The sequence below is a fragment of the Rhynchophorus ferrugineus genome, unplaced genomic scaffold, assembly GCF_030347505.1.
Source record: "Rhynchophorus ferrugineus isolate W39M unplaced genomic scaffold, kcgeb_rfMv2 rfM9, whole genome shotgun sequence".
In the NCBI taxonomy this organism is placed as follows: domain Eukaryota; kingdom Metazoa; phylum Arthropoda; class Insecta; order Coleoptera; family Curculionidae; genus Rhynchophorus; species Rhynchophorus ferrugineus.
Window position 1 is genome coordinate 17,143,346 of NW_027472588.1, and position 21,094 is coordinate 17,164,439.

Below are 21,094 nucleotides of genomic sequence, written 5' to 3' on the forward strand. Positions count from 1 at the left end.
CAAAATAAAAGTTGCCAAGATAAAGTTCCTCGAATTACGTAACCAACGAAGAACTGCCCTAACCTCGAAATCAAATGAATTTATAAAATTATTCAAGATTTTGACTTAAAATATGAAATAAGGTTACTAAATTACAACAACGTGGAAGCTATTGAACTACTTGACAATACGCAAGAAATCTAATTTTAGGACGAACAAGAATTAAGAAGTCTAATTTCATTTTAATTTGCGAAAAACACTCTAATGTATTTATCCGGCACTCATCCTGCTTGTGAATAGATGCAAATACAACAGAATACTAGAAATAAATTAAGATTATACATAAGATGTAAGCTGCAATTAAAAACATGTAATTAATATTTCATATTTTCCGTAAAACAAACAACTTTCACTCATTGTATATCACGCAGCTAGAACTAAACTTTCTTTTTCTTTATCATTCTCGTTTTCTTTAAGCCAAAATTTGTGAAGGTTGACTCATAAAGTCGGGAAAAATTAAACAATCAATTATTCTGTTGGACAGTGAGATGGACAAGAAGAAGAAGAATGACAAGAAGAATATTAGAAACAAACAAATAAATGAAAATATTTCTTTCTAAATAAGAAGAATACATAAAAGAATATATGACTCCAAAGATATTTCTGTTAAATAAGAATGTGTAGTAATTAAACAAAAACTTTAATAAAGAGATATAAAGACTTCGATTGAATTAAAAATTGTAATGGATTAAAAGCGAGATCTTCGACTTCGGATAGACTAAAAGAGTTTAAAATTGAATCGAATAATGTTTATGGAATATTTATAACAGTGAAGTTATGACGAATATGAATTACAAGAGAAGAAAACCGGAGAAAATCTTTACAATGTAACCAACCTTTTACTACTAATAAAATCAGGACTATCCCTTCCGTATGCCGGACTAGGACCACGATAACTTGGACTCTCGTTTCTCTGAAGATAGCTGGGACTATCATTCCTCTCATTGTAACTTGGTGAGCCTGACGTAATTCGACTTTTCTCAGTTACCGATCTGTTATGATAATCCTGAGCGTACTTGTGGGTTTCTTCAAGAAGAGGACTAGCATTCTGCCTGTAGCTGTTGTACAGGGTATTCTTTGACGTGGGACTTGGACTGGCATATCGATTCGTCGGGCTTTGCCTATATGTGTTCTGTGGACTGGAATGAGATGATGACTTGGAGCGACGTTGCGTCCCCACTCTCATCATAAAAGGCGATCCTTTGACATCGTAACCATTGAAATAAACATACACCTAAAGAAATACGTTTTATGGATACTTCACCATTTGGTAACAAATTTTAGTTACAAAGTAATTCAAGAATGTTCGCTCTAATACTAACCCGATGTTTGCCTGCATCTTTTGGCGTAAAATGAATACGATAATGAAAACCTTGACTGTCCACTTTCTCCACATGACAATGCACCGACTTCTTATCGTGAACGATATCAGCAAATACTTCTCCAGGTACACCTACGTTCCTGCAGTCGAGATCAATACTGTGTGGTACCAAGGGGAGGGCGCCTTCCAATCCAGATATTCGTACTCCGTTTGGATCGAAAACAGAACATGTGAAAGGACCTCCCTGTTAAGGAAACAATTATATTTTTTATTTCTTGATATTTAATAAGTCCTACTTGAATCTGTTTTCCTTGATAAGTAATTTCTATTCTCCATTCGCCAGGTTCGTCCGGTTTAAAGGTAGCGCTGTTTGTGCCATCTATTGTGGTCAATGGACAATCAAGAGGTCTTCCAGTTGGGCTGTAAGCAGTTACTAAGATATCTTCTTTTCTTGGAGCACCTAAAGTGAAACAAGAATATTTTATAACAAATATAGATATAATTAAAATGTACAGTAGCATAAATACAGGAAAAACATATATTCGAAGACATTTTCGTATAAAAAACAAATATGCCGTAAATGATCTGCTGACTAAGTAACCATGAATTTGCTTTATAGGCATAATTCAGGGTAACCTTTACTTCCGAGAAATGTGGGGCCTTAATATTCTTCCAATGATAAGTTTAGATAAAATAACTAGAACATGGGGCTAAAAATACCTTTGAATGACTTTGACAGGGACATTTTTGAACTTATATTACGCAAATATTTAAATAAATATTGCGCAATTGAAATAAAATTAATATTTTTTCTTATTAATTATTACAATGATATTATCATAATTGTTTATTTTAGCGTTTAAAATGTAATAACCTTTTGCTATATATATATATATATATATATATATATATATATATATATATATTTATTTATTTATTTATTTATTTATTTATTTATTTATTTATTTATAGGCGATTGAATGTATTTTTATCATTGGTGAAATGTTACTGTTGAACATAGTCAATCCAGAAACTATTAAATTAGAAGATTTTGACATTTCTCTATATAAAATCATAGTTTTCCATTTGATATTATCGAATATTGTGTATACAGACGCCAACCATGGAACTTAAAATTGCACTTTCGACGTTCATTACTGTTGTTGTTTGATTTGAAGATATATGGTGCCCAAGCTCACCAAAAATCCTGATGCGCTAATGTGATGTCGAAAACGCTGTTGATGCAAATTGCACTTTCGACGTTCATTACTGTTGATGTTTGGTTTGAAGATATATGGTACCCAAGCTCACCAAAAATGCTGATGCGCTAATGTGATGTCGAAAAAGCTGTTGATTCATATGAAACGTGGTTATTTTGATGTCAATGGCTATTGAAGAACATCGTGAAGGGCTATAACAAGCTGATGCATTTTAAAACTTACTAGTGAAATCTCCATTTCCATACGTTTACCAATGCATCGCATCTTTTACCAAACAAAATTCTAAGTGTTTCTAAAGCATTTTTGGACCCACCATTAAATCTATATGATTCTGTTTTATTTAGAAGCCAGATTGATTAGTTTCTCTTTCAGATTTTAAGTGACTTAAGCTGAACATGATAAAAATGTGTTTGACGGATATTGTTGAACTTTTTTTTGAGGGGATGCTTACAATTCTAAAACGATAAGACCTTTAGAGAAAAGAAATAGAAATAATATTAAGACAACTGAGCCAATGGCGATTACCACATATTTAAAACTTGTTTTTAATATCCCACTATTAAAACATGATAAATTGGTGGGATCGGCATTTTTGATATTAACACACAGCATACAGCAGTTTTTTGTTCGTTAGTCTTACATAGACATACCATTATTAGTGATATAATTAACAAGTATTCCTACCTGTAGCGTTTACAAGAACTTGTACTAGTGAACCCAAAGCACATGGAGCCATTCCTGGTGGAGCTACCTCGACCAAAGCCGGTAAAACTCTGAAATAATGCCCAGCGACAACTTCTTCACCCTCGTACTTAACAATCAGCTCGTGCATGCCAATCTTAGATGGCACAAACGAACCTCTTCCTTTATTTAGGTGCTTATCCAAGTATGTTTTATTGTCTGGTCCTCTGATTTCTACCGATAACTTGGAGTAAGACAGTTGGGAGTCTAGTATGGACACCTGATAATGAGTCTGTAATAAAAAAAAACAAATAGTAATTTAGTATTTCATCATCACAATTTAAAAATATAACAGATATAAAAAAATTAATCAGTTTTAAGTTGTTATTCAATATTTTTGGAGACTTGATATTCAGCAATTTAGATAAAGTTTGATTAAAATAACTTATGATGTTGCGATTGAAAATAATAAGAATAAGAATTTTGAGGCTTCATGCATTTTTCAGCTTTCCAGAGTTACTAAATTTGATTTCACTTTTTAAAACAGACTATTAAAAAAGCTTCTTCATTTTAGTATTGGTTTGGTGCTCTTCAAAAAATTAATTTAGATAACTAAGCTATGTGCTGAATAAGAGGGGTGGAATTTTTTAGATAGAAGAAATTCATAAGGAATTAATATTGTAGGAAAATAATGTTTTAAAAAAATACGAAAAATTGTCTTTGACAAATGGAATTCCTAACGGACAGTTCAACCCTTTTTTGTGCCGCGGTTTATTGGTCAACTTGTTCTATCAAAAACGTCATAGAAAATAATTAGAACCTTAAAAAATATTGGAGAGCATGGACAGCAGACATAGATATATATTGCAACTCATAATGTTGTCTCATAAAGTTGAAGAAGACAAACGAAACAAGATAACAATCGGGATTGATAGTTTTTTCAGGCGGATAGTATTATACAGTAGGACTAATGCAACCTTGGTTATTCGAAAGTACGGTATATTGAGTCTAGCAAAGAGATGTAACAAGCGAAGTATTTAGAATTAATGGTTTCGTTTATATTAAAGTATTATTGGTTCCGTAGTATTGTTTATACATTCTATATAAAACTAAAGATTGACCAAAAGATAATTAGGTATAAAATAGTTAAAACTAAAAAGAAGCTTGATTTTTGGACCAACTGTTTAAGTAGATAAATAAATCTACCATAAGAGTAAGACTGGTGAAACAAGGTGAACGTCCGCATTGTGGTCAATATTTTATAAACATTGTATCCTCTTGTTTTGCATAAAGCAATTAAATACTATAATTTCTATAGCATATTTTTTCTATCAAGTTTATTATTTAATCGAGAATTATATATATATATATATATATATATATATATAATATAGATTAAATAATATGATTAGTTTTGATTGCTTGACATGTTAACTAATCTGTGATAATAATATATATTTAAATAATATCATCTGCCCCCAACAGTATTAACACCGACATTGGTTATTTTTTCTTTATTAATTATTTTCACTGGTGTGCTACCATAGTATGAATGGATAGTATTTCTATTTTAAATTAAATAAAACCTAAAGATGTTGTTCTAAAGTAAAATTAAAATGCCATCAGAAATATTTTTAAAAATAGAGCAATTGCTTGAACATTAAATAATGAGTAATAAAAGGCAATAGGTAGCACCAGTCCTCTAACTACGAATATAGTGATTTAAAAGAAAAAATAGTTTTATTATGATTGAGAAGCCGCGAGGAAAAGTCGAGTCATTGTCTGTTATATTTTTTTGAAAAGCATTAAAGTATCTTTTAAAGTCATTCTGTTGGAATGTGAGTCTTGAAGTGAGTTAATTAAGCAGCCAGATCATACCGATATACGTATACGTATATACTACGTGATATGATCGTTGCATATGCTCTCGAGGAAATGAGACTCGAAGTTGGATACTAAATGGTTATTTTTCGTGTCTTCCTATATGATCTTATTCAAGGAGAACGATACTTTTCTTTCCGGTCTTTTATTTCCAGAAAGTAGGTTCGAAGTTCACAATATACGCCACAACAAAGTCTTAAACTTACAAGAAGATCTATATATTCATAGACTTCAAATAAAATTTTTAAATACAAGTTTATATATCTTCCTATTTGAGTAACAAAAAACGATGACAAAATAAGCACCTGCATATTTAAATTAATTATATATGTCTGATATAAACAGATATCAACTACAAAGCCATAATTAAGAAATTACAAAATGTTTATACTTAAAGGAAACTTGTGGTTAAAATACTTGACCCAAATTACTAATTAATGCTCAATGAAAGGATATGGATGAAACGTACGTCATCACAAAGTAATATTAAAAAAATATATATATTTTTGTATTTATTTAATTCTTTGTTAATTATTTTTTAAATTTTTAACATAGATAAGGCATAGGGCACAAATCAGATCAGATTACTACATTGTATTCAATTGGACTCAATAAAAATAAAACTATAACGAATTGTAATTTCGTGTAATTGAAAATAATCTTCCCAAAAACAGTCTAAGTGAGTCAAAACAATGTCTTCATACCACTTTATAGTTTATAGAATAGACTATCTCGAGACACCAATGTGTGGGAATATATATTTATTCCTTAATTCCTCATAGTAATATATATTATAATATATATTTTAAACACTTGGTAATATTGAAAACATTAAAATAATAACTAATAATAATATTAGTACATATTTGTGTAAAAAAATCCAACCCATGAAACTATGAAAATAAAATATATAAAAAATGAGTTAACAGTAGTATTACTACACCAAAATTAAGTGACAATTCCACCTTTTTAAATTTTAGTTCATCAAAAAATATTATCAACTCTCGAATATCAGCTGTATTTCTATTATTTTTTGTTGAAAATATCACTTTAGTATCCCAAATAATAAAACGCCCGAAGGAATACATTATTCTGGTATATAAAGGCTTAAAAACGTAATTTAATAAATATAATTATTATGATTTACAAAAGAAGGATTTTATTTAAGTATAATTAGCTATATATTTATAAAAACATTAGATGTGTAGCTTTTTATAGTGCAAAATATGTATAAAAAGTTAATTATATTTATCAGGGTTTACCTTTAATTAAACGTCAGCAATGATGTTAGGGATACGGACTCGGCATTATTACTGATAAACTAATTGTAAATCTTGAATGTCGTCAGGCTACTGAAAGCTACACATTTAAAAATGAATGATCTCCAATCCGAAAGGAAATACGACAGGTGAATTTAAATCGTTTTCAACAAAACAACGTATGTATGCGTAATGCATACAGCGAAATTATAGCATCGAAATGATAATATTATCGTTTGTCATTCTAGGACGTTTATACTTAAAAATTACAGCCAGTGGCGTAGCAACGAAATCAAAAAAATTATTATTTGCAGTTGCATTATCAAATTCACAATATTTGTTAACTAGTATCATTCAAATTAATATTGGGAGTAAAACCGAACTGCTAATTAATTTAAACCTTTTAAAGTGATAGAGATCCATGTCTTTAAGATAGTGAAATTAATCATCAATCGAGAAATATTATAATTACAAACTTATAAGAATATATTTAAGGGGAAGAAAAATAACTATAGCGCTATATGTTACTAGTGCAAAGATAACATTTTAAAAATAGACTTTCCAAAAGATCATTTTCCCCTTATATTATTTTTTTACCTAAAATATAAAAAATACAACACCTATGTAAAAAAAAAATTAATGCTCAACTGGCCTCCAGTGTCATAATTGATTTATTTTTTGTCTCGTACTGACTGGCCAATCGTCAAAAATGACTGATATTCTTAAACATATCCACGTAGACTATTATATTTTATTTAGTAACATCGCTGCGTAACTAAATATTGACAGTAAAACAATTTTGAAGAATTTACATAAGGCTGCATATTAAAAGAAGCTCGATACTTCATGTTGGATTCCTCATGAATTAGACTTGAAAATGTAATGGTCCAAATTTCCATTTATAAATCGCTGCAACGAAAGGAAATCAAATCATTATAAATATCAAATCAGGGAAAAAATCAGTAGGTATATCCTCCTAGTGTTCAATCAAAGCCAAGAGGCTCAATCTCAGCAGAAAAAAAATTATTCCAGAGCATCATTTTTTTACAGTTTCTGTGACAAACACGGGATAATAGAATAATGTCACAAAATGATTGACCAAGTAAATAAATCTCTCGGCTGCTATCGATATATCTCAAACTTTTGATAGGTTATAGTACACTGGACTGCCAGTTAAACTGAGAAATCTTCTGTTTCACCCGCACTTCCAGCTAGCAAAATCGTACTTCACACATAGGCAGTTTATTGAGAAACAGGGTGACGAATATAGTTAACGGCATCACATATAATATAATGCTCTTCAGGGTATTGCTCTTAACCCATTACTACACATCTTGTAAAAAGCTGATCTACCCACCTAGAACTTCATCTCAAGAAAAACGAATTGTCGTAGGAAAAATGGAATATTAATTCAAATGAGATAAAATCTACTCAGGACTGATGCTCACCCTGTAAAAGGACCTACCTCCCAGTAAATATTAATAATTATGAACTCCAAGCAAGAGAATGTTAAATATGCATTTGGAACTGCAGTTTTATCAACGTTTAACTTGGAAGCAGCATATATTAACAACTTGAGCTTAAATTAAATTTATTAATGTATTGATATAAATCGAATTTATTATTAGACAATAAGATATTGGTTTAAAAGTTAATTCTTAGGCCTTCTTGGGCATATGGTATCGAGATGTGTATTACTAATAGTGAATCGAATATAACCATCCTTCAGAGGTTCCAAAACGTTACGTTCCTAATAAATTAATTCAAAATTGATGTGATCCAAAGTAACAGTGTAAAGTGCTCTGAACATTTTAGTGCACCTCAACGCACTTGCCAAATAATTAAATGTGCCCAGTGTCAGTGAAATTCGTAGTGTAAAACGTAGACTACCATCCCATCTGATTAACAATTTTTATAATAAAATAGAATGGTCCGTACAATAAACAAGAACAGTCTTTACAATAAAACTGAATAGTCATTAGATTAAGTTCTATAATATAAAACTGAACAAGCAATTACTCACTGAAGAACTCTTCTATGTGTTACTTATATAATGGAAGTTCCAGAAGATACTTATTGACCTTTTGGCAGATTGTTAAATATATCAAAGTATAACACAATTTTGGAACGAAAGATTACGGAGAAAAGAGAAAGTGTTTGGTGAGAGTGCAAAGGAATTGTTTATAAAGAGCTTGACGACCCAAAACACACATTCAACTCTACTACCAACAAATAATGCAATTCTAACAGGTAATTAAAAAATATCACCCAGTCGTGATCCATGCGAAAAACATTGTCTTCCATCACCACACCGCCAACTCATACACATCTTCAGTCACCCGACAAAAATTGATCCATACACCCATCTGACTACCGTTTGCTCCAGTCTCCGCAGAATCCTCTTGACAGTATAAACCTGTTAGTTGCTGATGTTTTCACACAGAAATCTAAGATTCTACAACGACGGAATTATCACTTTACTAAAAAAGTAGAAAAGTAGCACACATGTCATTAATTAGTGTTTGAAGTTGTATTATTAATTATGAATAATTTACGATAACTGCCACAGATTTCTATCATCTCAACATCTCAAGTTATAGCTTATATCACCTCTTTAGCCAGAGTGTCTACTTTAGTTAAATCAATTTGCAGAAATACCCACATGACCTAGAATTCAGAACAATCAACGTTTCAATCAGTCGACAAATTTAGAGACGCAGATTACAATAGTCTAGACATATCTGTCGAATGAAAATTGAACGAATTCCTTACAGACTTCTGTGCCGAAGTTGACCTTTTAGACGGAAGATATAGCGTCCAGCTCCGAAAGAAATCCACGACCAAGATAATGGAGAACTATCTGAAAAAATAGGATACTAACATTGTCCGAGACCATAACAGCTGTCAACTATGGCGAGATTTAGGGAAGAATGGCCGGAGTCACGCGGCACCAATAGCAGCATATTGGTTAAAACGTAATATAACTACTTTATTCATCTATAATATAGTGATATTTGGTATTATCGTGTTACGAACAAATTACTTCCTAATATGATTTAATAGAGGCATACAGAAGATAATATAAAAAAAAATTAGTGAAAGATTAATAAAATAAGTGTTGTTGATGATATTGATGAAATGATAATATTGACATAATGAAAATATCAAACTTACTGGTTCTCCAACACGACCCGAAGTAGAATTTAACGTAACATTCATCAAGTCATGAATAGGTGGTCTTTCTGGTATCCATTGGAAATGTGCTGCATACGCCATGACTCCTAAATGTTCCACGTTCTTATCAATCATATCTTTAGCTGAAAGTATAGGCTGTACACCTAAAAAGATATACCAATTTATATACTTAATAATAATTATTAATAAATTAATAACAGATTATAAAATTATGTTGTGGGGTTTTCCCAAGGCATCCACTGCAAATATAGAAGTTTAAGTTCTTGAGAAGAATAAATGGTCAAATAAGCCAAATCGGACAAACTGAAGGAGTTTTTGCTTTTTTAAGATGGTACATGAGGAACAGCGGAAATGTTACAATTAAGATTTTAATCCAACGGTTGTTTAGCCAATCCATCTATGCGGGGAAAATGTGATTGCAGGGTAAGAACAATAATAAGTTGGTCAACGTTAAATTTCCGTCAAAAAATAGTTGTAAATTTACGAAATTTCAACAAAAAAAAATTAAAAGCTTTCATTAAAAGGATAATTTTTAAGGATTGTTGTGGTCACAGTGTACATAAGTGTGCTTCAGGGCATATTTGAGCCAACTTTGTTCTCAGACAAAGTAATAATTAATAAATAACATTGTACATATGAAAAAAAATTATATAATTTTGTAATTATTAAAAATTTATATAATATGTCACTTTTTGGCAACTAAGGGTTTATCTGGACTGGACCTACAGTTTAACGTGGGCTTGGAACCACGGTCCTTGGCATTAATCCTACCGACCGGCGAGTAACCAACTTAGAAAACCATCCTAGAAGATCCGGACTTATCCAGCCTGGTTACTAGCACGACTGGGATCATTGACGATCAATCACAAACATAAATTTACGATCATGCTTAAGCAAGATTCAAACCCGCAAACAGCGCAACAGTTAATATATTGATTAATACAAAACAGGTCAAATGAAAAGTGGACCGGCCTACAATAATAATTGGCACATTTTTTGGCAAAATTAGTTTTTTTAATTCAACATAATGCCCTTCAAGGGTGATACACTGATTATAGCGACGATCCAACTTTTCGATATCATTTTTGTAGTACGATTTATCCTTTGCTTCAAAATATGCATTCTTTTGAGATCTGAGAACAGGAAATAATCGCTGGGGTCCAGATCTAGAGAATACGGTGAATGAAGAAGCAGTTCGAAGCCCAATTCATGGATTTTTGCCATTGTTCTCACTGACTTGTGACACGATGCATTGCCTTGGTCAATCAGCACTTTATTTTTCTTCAAATGCGGTCGTTTTTACGACAAAATAAATACGCCATAACCTTCCAGCCGACTGTTGCGTTTTCCCACGCTTTGGAGCGGGTTTATGTGCAGTCCACTCGGATGACTGTCGAGTGGACTTCGGAGTGAAATGATGGAGACATGTTTCATCCATTGTCACATATCGGCGCAAAAACTCAGGTTTATTACGCCTGATGATCTTCAAACACTGCTCCGAATCATCAACTTGTCGTTGTTTTTGGTTAAAACTGAGCTCGCGCAACACCCACTTTACACAGAGCTTTCTCATACCCAAATATTCGTGAATGATATAATGAACACGTTCACTTGATATCTTTAGAGTGTCTGTATTTCTTTCAATTTTAATTTACGGTCATTCAAAATCATTTTGTGGATTTTTTAATGTTTTCGTCCGTAACAACCTTTTTTAGGTATCAACTGCATTCACCGTCTTCGGTGCTCATTTCCCCACGTATAAAGTTAGCATACTAATTCTTGATGGTTGATTTTATTGAGGCCGGAAACGTGGCATCAAGCCAAGTTTTTGCTTCAACTGTATTTTTTCCCTTCAAAAATCAATATTTTATCAACACGCGAAATTCCTTTTTATCCATTTTTTTCATAATAACAAAAGTTGCTTCACTCAAAATGCTACAATTCACAAACAATTCAACATTCAAATGATTCGACAGCTGTCAAATTTATGGAAATATAAGAATTTAATTCTGGTAGCGCCATCTATGTGCCAGGTCGAGGACTTTTCAATTGACCTTTTTGTAACAAAATCTACGGAAAGTTACCCAATCGTTTTGCCGCATCAATTGCTTGGTTCTGATTCTGTTCCCAATATGCCGGATCACTTCTCATTTTCTCAGGGGGCGCTGCAGATCCTCCGAGCGATCTTACGATCTCGCTTATTACTCTACCATCATTCCAATCGCTCTAAAACAAAGAATTGTTATTGGAACAGTAAAAATGTAAAAAACGGAAAAAAAAGTTCATTGCTTAAACGCTAAATAAATATTTTAATATATGTTATAAATATATTTGTCAAGTCTTCAAGATGAAGACATTTTTTAAACAGTTTTTGTATATGATAGTGCTTAGACGATTTTGTAAACAATACTAGAGTCGTCCAAATATTATTTCTTACTATCTTTTTCTTTTTAACTTAGTCGTTTGTATCTAACATATCTAGTATTCCTTTTGAAGTCTGTAACAAATTGTCATCAATTAAGTTACCATTCTGGTATCGCATCTTTTCTTGAAATTGCAAAGACGATTTCTAATTTTCTTCTTATATTACACATAGTGGGTATTCTTTCTTAGAAACTGTTAAATTTTTATGCACTTATGATTTTGCTAATTTTAACTCTCAGGATTTTTTGCTAGTTTTTTATTGATATTAATTCATGCACTTTATTAATTGTGTATGAAGATGAATCTAGATATGTTTTAACGTAATCGAATATCTAAGCAGATATAATTTTTTAACATTAAAAATTATATCATTAAAAATCAACAAGATGTCAAGATCCTATTATTAAACAAACTTCCTCTATTATAATGACTGTACTATAATGGCACATTCAAGTGCTTGAAATAATAATTGATATAAAAATAATTGTAATACGAATGCTTGGTAAATAAAACAACAATTATTATCATACAAATTTAGTTAAAGGTAAGGATAATGGGAAATACACATGAGACATATACTGAAAAAAATTAGTTCCAGTGCATATATTAAAGAAGAAAATCGCAGTGTTATAAAATATCATTAATAAAAATAGTCTGATGCTATAAGATAAAAAATGTTGATAATTTATAGTATCCGGGCTTAAAATATAAAACAAAGCAACACTCCTGAATAATGAATAAAATAGTTCATAGGATTACACTCATATTTTTCGAAGAATATAGAAAAATATCGAATATTTCTAGTTCACATAAAAAAACTATACTCTTCGACCAGAAAAAATAATACGAAGTATAACTTCCTCGCCAGGTAACAGAACGCCAATTATACAGGTACATTATAAATCTATCCATGTTATATCGTGCGACTAATAGATCCTTGTACATTCAACTAACTTACATTGTCAGAAACCAGAATAGCTACTGGTTGCCAACAGTGGCGAGGTTTAGTGAAAAATATTCGAAATCCTGAGGCACCAAGAGCAGCGTATTAGTTAAGAAGTTAAGAAGTTAAAACACCCTCCTCGAGCGGCGGCCATGATAATGATGATGATAAAATGTACCTAGAGGAGAGGTATACAGAATGACATACTCTTGGATATGATATTTAATATCAGTTTGAAAACATAAATTGAGAAAATTTTAAAATGATTAATATTGATATATATTGTAAACCAAACTATTTAATATTTAATTGTTTAATAGTATAATAAATAATACAATGCACATATTTAAAAAAAACATATCTAAACATATATACAAGAAGGTTGTGACTAATTTTTACTTACAGTAAAGTTTTGAACTGGCCTCTCAAGTCGAGAGTTCACCCATCTTAATGTGGCATGGAAACCTGGCGATCCTGGCTTCATGAAGTATGACAAATAGGTCATACCAGACAACTCATCCAACCATGGAGAAGCCAAATATTCTGGTTCCAAAACGGCCGGTATTCCCAAATCTTTCTGAGCTATGTCCATGGCACGACGGCAGTTCTCTATTCCATTAGATTTATCTAAAATTTAAAAATTATATATTAGTATAAACACTCACTTTACTAAAATATAGATCCAACTGCAATATCAACAAGACAAGACTATCATACATACGTTGAACAATTTGATGTGTACTAATGAAACAATGATAAAAAATATCAGATGGTCGCATGTATTTTGATCAACAATATATATTGATGAAAATACAAAGTATTCATGTAAAGAACTGTTGTAATTACAAGACTCTGGACGAAATCCCAGCTCTATCACTCAAAATAATTCAGATTGCTTAGTTTTTGATTGATTTGGGAAAATCCCAAAAAGATTGCTACTACACCAGTTTGACTGAAGATTTCCACAATCAGTTTCAGCAGCGCAACAATCAAGCAATGAGATTGCTTGCCAAGCAAAAAAAAATATTTTTGTAGTGTAATGTAACAATTCCAAGCGCAATAAGTTGTGGATTAAGCCAGAAGGATTGTCCTCATCGACACCAAAGCGAAATACTCATTGCTAAAGTATTGCTGTTCATACGATAGGTTCAGTAAAGTGTAGTATATTTTGAGTCGCTAAGATCAAAATGTAACTGTTACTGCAGTTGTTTACCGAAGTTAATTGAACAAATTGGACGACTTATTGTTGCAAAACAGACCCGTAATTCCCAGCGTACTCATTATACCTAACACCTTCTGATTGTTACTGATATTACTCATTCAGATCGATTCAGCAGGTAAGTCACACTGTTTCAGAATATTGAAAAAATTCGATAATGGATAAATAACAAAACCGCTGACAAACCAACATTGTTCTTTTGATATAATATTGCCATGTACGAAAAAGCTGTAGAAACGATAGAACCTTAAAAAATAGAGAGTATTTCTGATATTTACTAATTCATGAAAATTGAAGGGATTAGATTTTCATCCCAAACGCTTGTCCTTGTAAAATCTTCTTTCTACTACTCGATCATTTATGCAGTAATATGACAATAGTTTTAAATCTCAAAAAAATTACATCAAGTTCAAACGCACAACTCTTACATTTAATTCATTTAATCAAATATTAATCACCAAATACCGATTCTACATATTGTGAAATTCATATATTCATACATGCATTTAGTCATCGAATCAATTGTAGCCGATTAAATTCTACTATAACATATGGGACGTTTGATATTGTTTCTTCATGCACGTGAACTTGCAACTTTTGTGAATTAATCTAAAATAATTGCAAGTCTACAACAAACAACAACAACCTACAACAAAGAAACATCGAAGAAATACGTAGAAACCGGGCATATATTCAGGAAATTGTATCCCTAGAAGAACTACTTTAAATAAGTACAAACCCTCGATACTTCCAAAACCATACAAAATTTGAAATGTGATGAACATAGTAAAAACTAAATGGATGCCATATTAACTATCAATGCAAGACAAAATATAGTAGAAATAGTATATTGTCATTCTAATAAAACAACAAACGCACGACATAGACGTCAAATATACTACCAAACGCACTTTGTAAAAGCGTAAATTTCGTTCTAAAGTCTTTTTCTTTTCATTTTACCATAGTTAAAAAGATTCATAATAATATCTGATGTGATATGACCCTGTTGTCAAATATCTGCAAAATTCTTCAAAACGTTAGTGATAATAGTTAAAGATTGTAAACTGGAAACGTTGTAAACCAAAATGTTGAGTTAATGCGGCAACATTGTGACATACTGACATAAATTTTGATGACATACAATGGTTGTTTTATTGAATAAACTATATATAAGTAGCTTATTATAATAGATTAACTATAAAAATGTTTCTATGTGGGATATTAATTTTTCGCATATTCAGCATATTTTATCTCTAACTAAACCAAATAACTTTACTTACCTAATCGTCGCCAATTCGGGAACAATCCCGGCTTGCAATAATCGATCAGGGCAGAAAGCAGTACGCCAGAGTTCCAGTCGGTGGTGAGATTGGATACCTTGCATTCCGGCAGGACTCCTTGCAACCAGGCGAGCATCAGCTTCCTCGGGGGGAATTTTGATCGACCGATTTGATATCGGACGATCAGGGACCAGATTAGACCCAATATCAGCTTCAAGTTTCCATTAACAATGTCTAAATTACCTACAACATACAATTGTTTAGTCTAGTGAGCTGTGAAAAAGCATTTTCGGATTTTTTCATGTTTTCGTTAATTAATAATGATATAGCACATATATACATATAGATATCGTGTTTCATAATATACAAAATCCAAACTGAAAATATAAAATAAAGATAGACTAATAGATTTTCAAAAAAAAATGTTCTCTGGTACTGGATTACGATCTTCATGTCTTTAGAGTTTTAGTCAGGAAAGAGAATATCAGGTACCTATTAGCATGTCGATATTTCAAAACAAATTTATTGATACACATCCCAAGCAATTATATAATTAATGATATTATACCGTTTTAATTGATTATCACTATTACGGCAGAGATCCAGAGAGTTTTTTGCGAAGAACTGAACCGAGTGACTTCCACAAGTCTTTGTTGAAGTCAGCTTTACGTTGTTAAGCGACTTATTCGGACGCGGAAAAATCTTAATTATACGGTGAGTACGTTAAATCTTTCCACCCAATCTCTCTCAATTTTCGCTGGCTCATTAAACATGTGATCAAGCGTTGTCGTGATAGAAGATTTATCGTCTTTCCCACTGATCAATATTGTGGTTCAGTAGCATTAGTTGTCCAATGTGAACTTTGCAACAGTTTGTAAAGCTTCCTCAGGCTGCGACACGATCTTCTTTTCATATTATTGACGTCCATAATTTAATTTTGAACGCCCGTAAGGATTCATTCCAAAAATGGTTCAAGTTTGTTTAATTCCAACAGCGATTCACAAATTGAAACTCAGTTAATCCATGTGGAACCCAAGTATAAAGTTTCATTTGGTTTCCAATATTATGTAACCTCAACTACCTGACTACATGGATATTAGTACCAGGGGGAAATACATCTTATGTCAAGTATCCAGTGTCCACTTGCTATTATTTAATACTGGATTTCGTTATTTCAAATGAAATCTGGGATCACTTTTTAAATGCATTTGATTTCGGGGTCCAATGTTCAAATAGGTTTTGGAATCGAATGATAACCAGTACAGTTCTTTGATTTTCAGACTAATCTGATTTACTTTTTGTCTAACGCAATGTTTTCAATTTAGCCTACCACCCAAATGGATGACGAGGTGTTTTACTGCTTTTTCTTGAGGCTTTGGATATTTCGCAAATGATATAATTAAGTTTTTGTCATTTCGCTGCAACGCAAAATTGAAGGATAGTAATTATGTTATATTTTTCAGCTTCTAGACTATTTGTGGCTATGTTTAACCAACACTTTGTACTTTTATCATAATTATTATTTAATTAATACATTGTTACTAGTCGTTTCCGTCTAACCTACAATTTGTCTTTATCATAGCTTAAATCTAGGTATATTACTAAGAGGACTCATCGCCCCTATCTCAGTCTCTGATGAGTTTCAATAATGTTCATACTATGTTACTGCTAAATTTTTTAATATAAACACCTCACTACACACCACTACACAAGATCAGATAGTTTGATACTTTTGAGTCGATGTCCTGTTCTGGTGGTATTCAAAAGTTGCAATATTTCAATATTCGTATAGAGTCTTTCCTCTTGCCCCCTTGCAATTCTCTTGATTTCTTCACTGACTGTGGGTATCTGAAGGTGTATGTAGGTAATAAGTCCTATAGTATTTGGATGCACCCACAATACCTCTCAGGACTGTTCTGAAAAATTTGTATTCTATTTATGTTACTCTTTGCAGAACATCCCCGTAATTGAACTCCGTATGTCCATATAGGTTTCAGTATTTGCTTATATAATAGCAATTTATTATGTACTGATAATTGTGATTTTTTTCCAATTAGCCTGTACATTTTCCTAACTTTCAATTCCAGTTCTTTTCTTTTCTTCTTTATATGTTCCTTCCAGCAAAGTTTCTTATGGTACACCTGCTTTAGCTTCTCTTATTGTAGAGTAAGCTTCTTCTTGTTTGACTCTAATACTTCCTTTTCAGCAACTACACATCCTCTAGAACTTGCCGGATGCGCTTCATTGCAGTTTGCACATTTCGGCTAGCTTCTTTGGGTTTTCTACACTCTGTGGTGATATGTTTACCTGAACATTTTACACATCTAGAATCTCTTCTGCAGAATTTTTGTGTGTGTCCATGCAATTGGCATCTTTTGTATTGCGGTATTAAGTTCGATTTTTTAGAGGTTCGATTTTTATTTCGACTCCTAAAATTCTTTTAGTACCAAAAATGGCTTTTGTGTCGGTATCATGTTCAAAGGCTCATATAAATAGAGGTAATGGCTTCTTGTGGACTAAAATTTCTCCTTTGTTATTTTTGGTCTTGTCGTTTTTAAAATATTTGTCGCATTTAAGCATTTAAGCCCATCTTGGTTTAATTCTGCGATATTGTTTTTACTTTTAGCTGTTGATGGAAGCCCCCTTGCCATAACCTTGGTGTCTCTGGTTTGTTTGTCTTCATAAGAGTGCCATTGCAATTTCAGCAACCCTAAACAATCTATAACTTTTGCGAATGTTGTACGACATTCGGCGTTCAGTTTTATTTGCCCATTGTTTAGTACCGTTGCTTTGAATACTATATAACTGGACCTCAGTATTTCGTAAAGCAAATCAAAATCGGTAACATTGCTTAAGATAATTGGGAGTGGCCTGGGCATTCTAATTTCTTTATTTTGTTCATTATTTTTTTTATTTTTATTTGCTGTGGTGAAGATCCTGGGGAATTATTTGCTTTTCTTTTTTTATATTTAACCGTTATCCAGCCTACTTCTTTCTGCAATTCTTTTTCATCTGTAACAACTGGACTGCTTTTGTTGGCATGGTGGTTTATCGTTGTTTTGTCCTTGCCCTCAGAGCTTTGCTTATTTAGTTGTAGCTGGAGGGCATTTATTTGTTCTTGTATATTGGTTAATGCAATTTCGAGATTCTTCCGCGCCGACTTTTCGTTCATCCACGCTTTGTAGAGTGCCTGTTCGTTCTGGATTCTAGTTGTGTTCTCTAAATTCGAAACTGCAATATGTGATACGCCTGATGTCGATATTTCCATTTTATCTGTTTTTGTGCAGTGTTCTTCTCCATATTTTTGTACGTATTGTTGAAATAATACTGTTATTTTTATATTCCAAATTATCCTACGTTGCATTTGTGGTCCACATGTTGAGTTTTCGATCCTTAACGTTTTATGCCATTTTGCATTTATTTTCTACTGTACTGACCTTTTTTCCAATCGCACCTTAACTTTTTCACCAGTCTTTAAAATGTTATTGTTAGACTTTTTTTTAACGCCGCATTTGTGACACAGATGTTGCACTTTAGTTTCGTTTCACTGGCCGTCTCTTCGAACACGTCATTACTCTGTTGTTATCATAATGACTGTATAGTATGTAAATGTTCTAAGTACTGTTTCTTATCTTCTTATAATTGTTAGGATATCAGTAATGTAGAGAAGATACAATAATGACCCCAAGACAATACTCTGCAGGACTTCAGCCGAAAGAGATTCAAATGTTGAGAATACAGCTTCATGCGATACAACTGCGATTTGTGTGCCCCATGGCAACAACTTGATTATCTTGTGAATTAGTCCTAAATTCCATATCCCGTTAAATGCCTGTAAGACGTCCAGAAATATTTCAGTGCGGTATTTTTTATTCAAACGCCTTTTCAATAACCGCTATTATTCCAAAAACTGGACTAAAACAAGAAATCCAAATTTGAAGTCTGGTTTTTTATAAATAATTTAACACGTCCTAAAATGGAAAAAAACAATGAAACCAAACTGAACGTTCAAACAAGTATAACACGGCCATTGACTTAAGCATTCATGGACAAACATCATACAATATTCCATGAAGCCTTCTTTTTTTAGAGAGTAAAAAACGAATGTAGCAAAGACGATCTTCTTGAATCTTTGTTTTTAACGCGCTGTCGATATATCAACATGCTCTCCAAAAATACATTCTTATACTTCCTTATAACTAGTGCCTTCCATTTCAGACCAACATTAAGTATAAATTATATATCAGACTTTATGTTAATTGATTAAAAATATTAAACAAGGCATCATAACATCACATATTAATTAAAATGTGTTGTTTTAAGAATGCTCTCTCCTCGCTATATATAAACAATGCAAAAGTTATGGGAATATTTCGAATGCTTTCCATTCATACAGAAAATCTGGTGAGATTTATTTTTTCTGATATGCTTTGAAGACGTCGCTAGAATGATTAGTACGAGAATTCTTTCTATTGATGCATAATAACTTGACCATTTTAAATAGAAATTCAACTTTAATATATGCTTGAAAGTGATTGATAATAGCGTTTTAAAGAAACTGGTGGAATAGCAAAGATATAGATATAACAGGTATTGGATTGTTGTGTTTAAATATGCGTATCTTGTATATTATTTAATATTCATGTATATGCCGATGAATAACAATATATTTAACAATTACACTTGAATGAATTCAAATATTTTAAAATTGGTAATATTTCGAAACTCTATATAAATGTAATGTGTGGACCTGTGAGGGGCAACAATTAATTTCAACTAATTTAATTATCCTAGAAACGTTATGATGAATCAATTTCAAAAAAAAACAGCTTAATTAATAAAACTAGCAATATTGTTAACTATATTTACATCTATAAACACAAAATAAAGGGAATATTTCTTCATATTACAGTGTAACCTACACCCTGTTTATTTCCATATAATCTTAACAAATTTCGAACTAAAACCTATCATAATATAAATCATAGGTTTTAATATTGCTTACAGTATAACTCATGTATTGAACTTCCTCGGGTATAAGTTCGTGAATTCAGATTAAGCTACTGACTTTGTATTTCTATAATAATTATAAAATATGTAATTTGTAAGTGTCATTAATTCATGTAATTTTTTTAAAAATATTTTGTATATTTATGTATTTTAGAAGATCAGATGTAGGTTGCTATGATACAGAAGAAGTAGTATTAAACAACAGGCAAAACACATAATGACTAGTTTCAATTTCTAATATGTTTCAATGAAACAGTAGAGCGACGTGCATCAATAAATGTGGTCGAATTTCGAACACAGGGCGATCACTATTTGTATTAAACATATTGAGTGTAACAATTTAAGTATTTTACCTTCGCTATAAATTTCAAGCAATTTTTATATTAATCCCACATATTAGATATTGTAATCTCAAGTATTTTTGTGTATAATATTCTCACTTATTATTTTATTTTGTCTTCTACCAAGTTTATAATTTTAGAAAATCGCATATTTCTGCTATCTAAAAAAACAATATGAAGGCAAACTTAACCTATGAATATCAATATAAACTCACCATATATTTATATTATTTATAAAGAGAAACAGTAAAAGGTATACAAAATTTAAGTATTTTTATTAT

The 21,094-nt window shown here is 31.7% G+C and overlaps 1 protein-coding gene across 4 annotated transcripts in view; it reads right to left on the reverse strand.

Moving 5' to 3' along the window:
- jbug (filamin-type immunoglobulin domains fbug) overlaps positions 1-21,094 on the reverse strand; it is a 112,553-nt gene that overhangs the window by 59,294 nt on the left and 32,165 nt on the right. For 3 of the 4 annotated variants that reach the window (XM_076414311.1, XM_076414312.1, XM_076414313.1), the window contains 8 exons: positions 15,463-15,705; positions 13,367-13,590; positions 11,681-11,822; positions 9,576-9,739; positions 3,265-3,553; positions 1,657-1,820; positions 1,362-1,604; positions 876-1,273 (listed from right to left, as the gene is read on the reverse strand). In XM_076414311.1, coding sequence (XP_076270426.1) covers positions 876-1,273; positions 1,362-1,604; positions 1,657-1,820; positions 3,265-3,553; positions 9,576-9,739; positions 11,681-11,822; positions 13,367-13,590; positions 15,463-15,705 — 1,867 coding nt within the window. Of the gene's footprint in view, positions 1-875; positions 1,274-1,361; positions 1,605-1,656; positions 1,821-3,264; positions 3,554-6,404; positions 6,559-9,575; positions 9,740-11,680; positions 11,823-13,366; positions 13,591-15,462; positions 15,706-21,094 lie in introns of those variants that run through there. The other variant, XM_076414314.1, reaches the window with a different exon arrangement.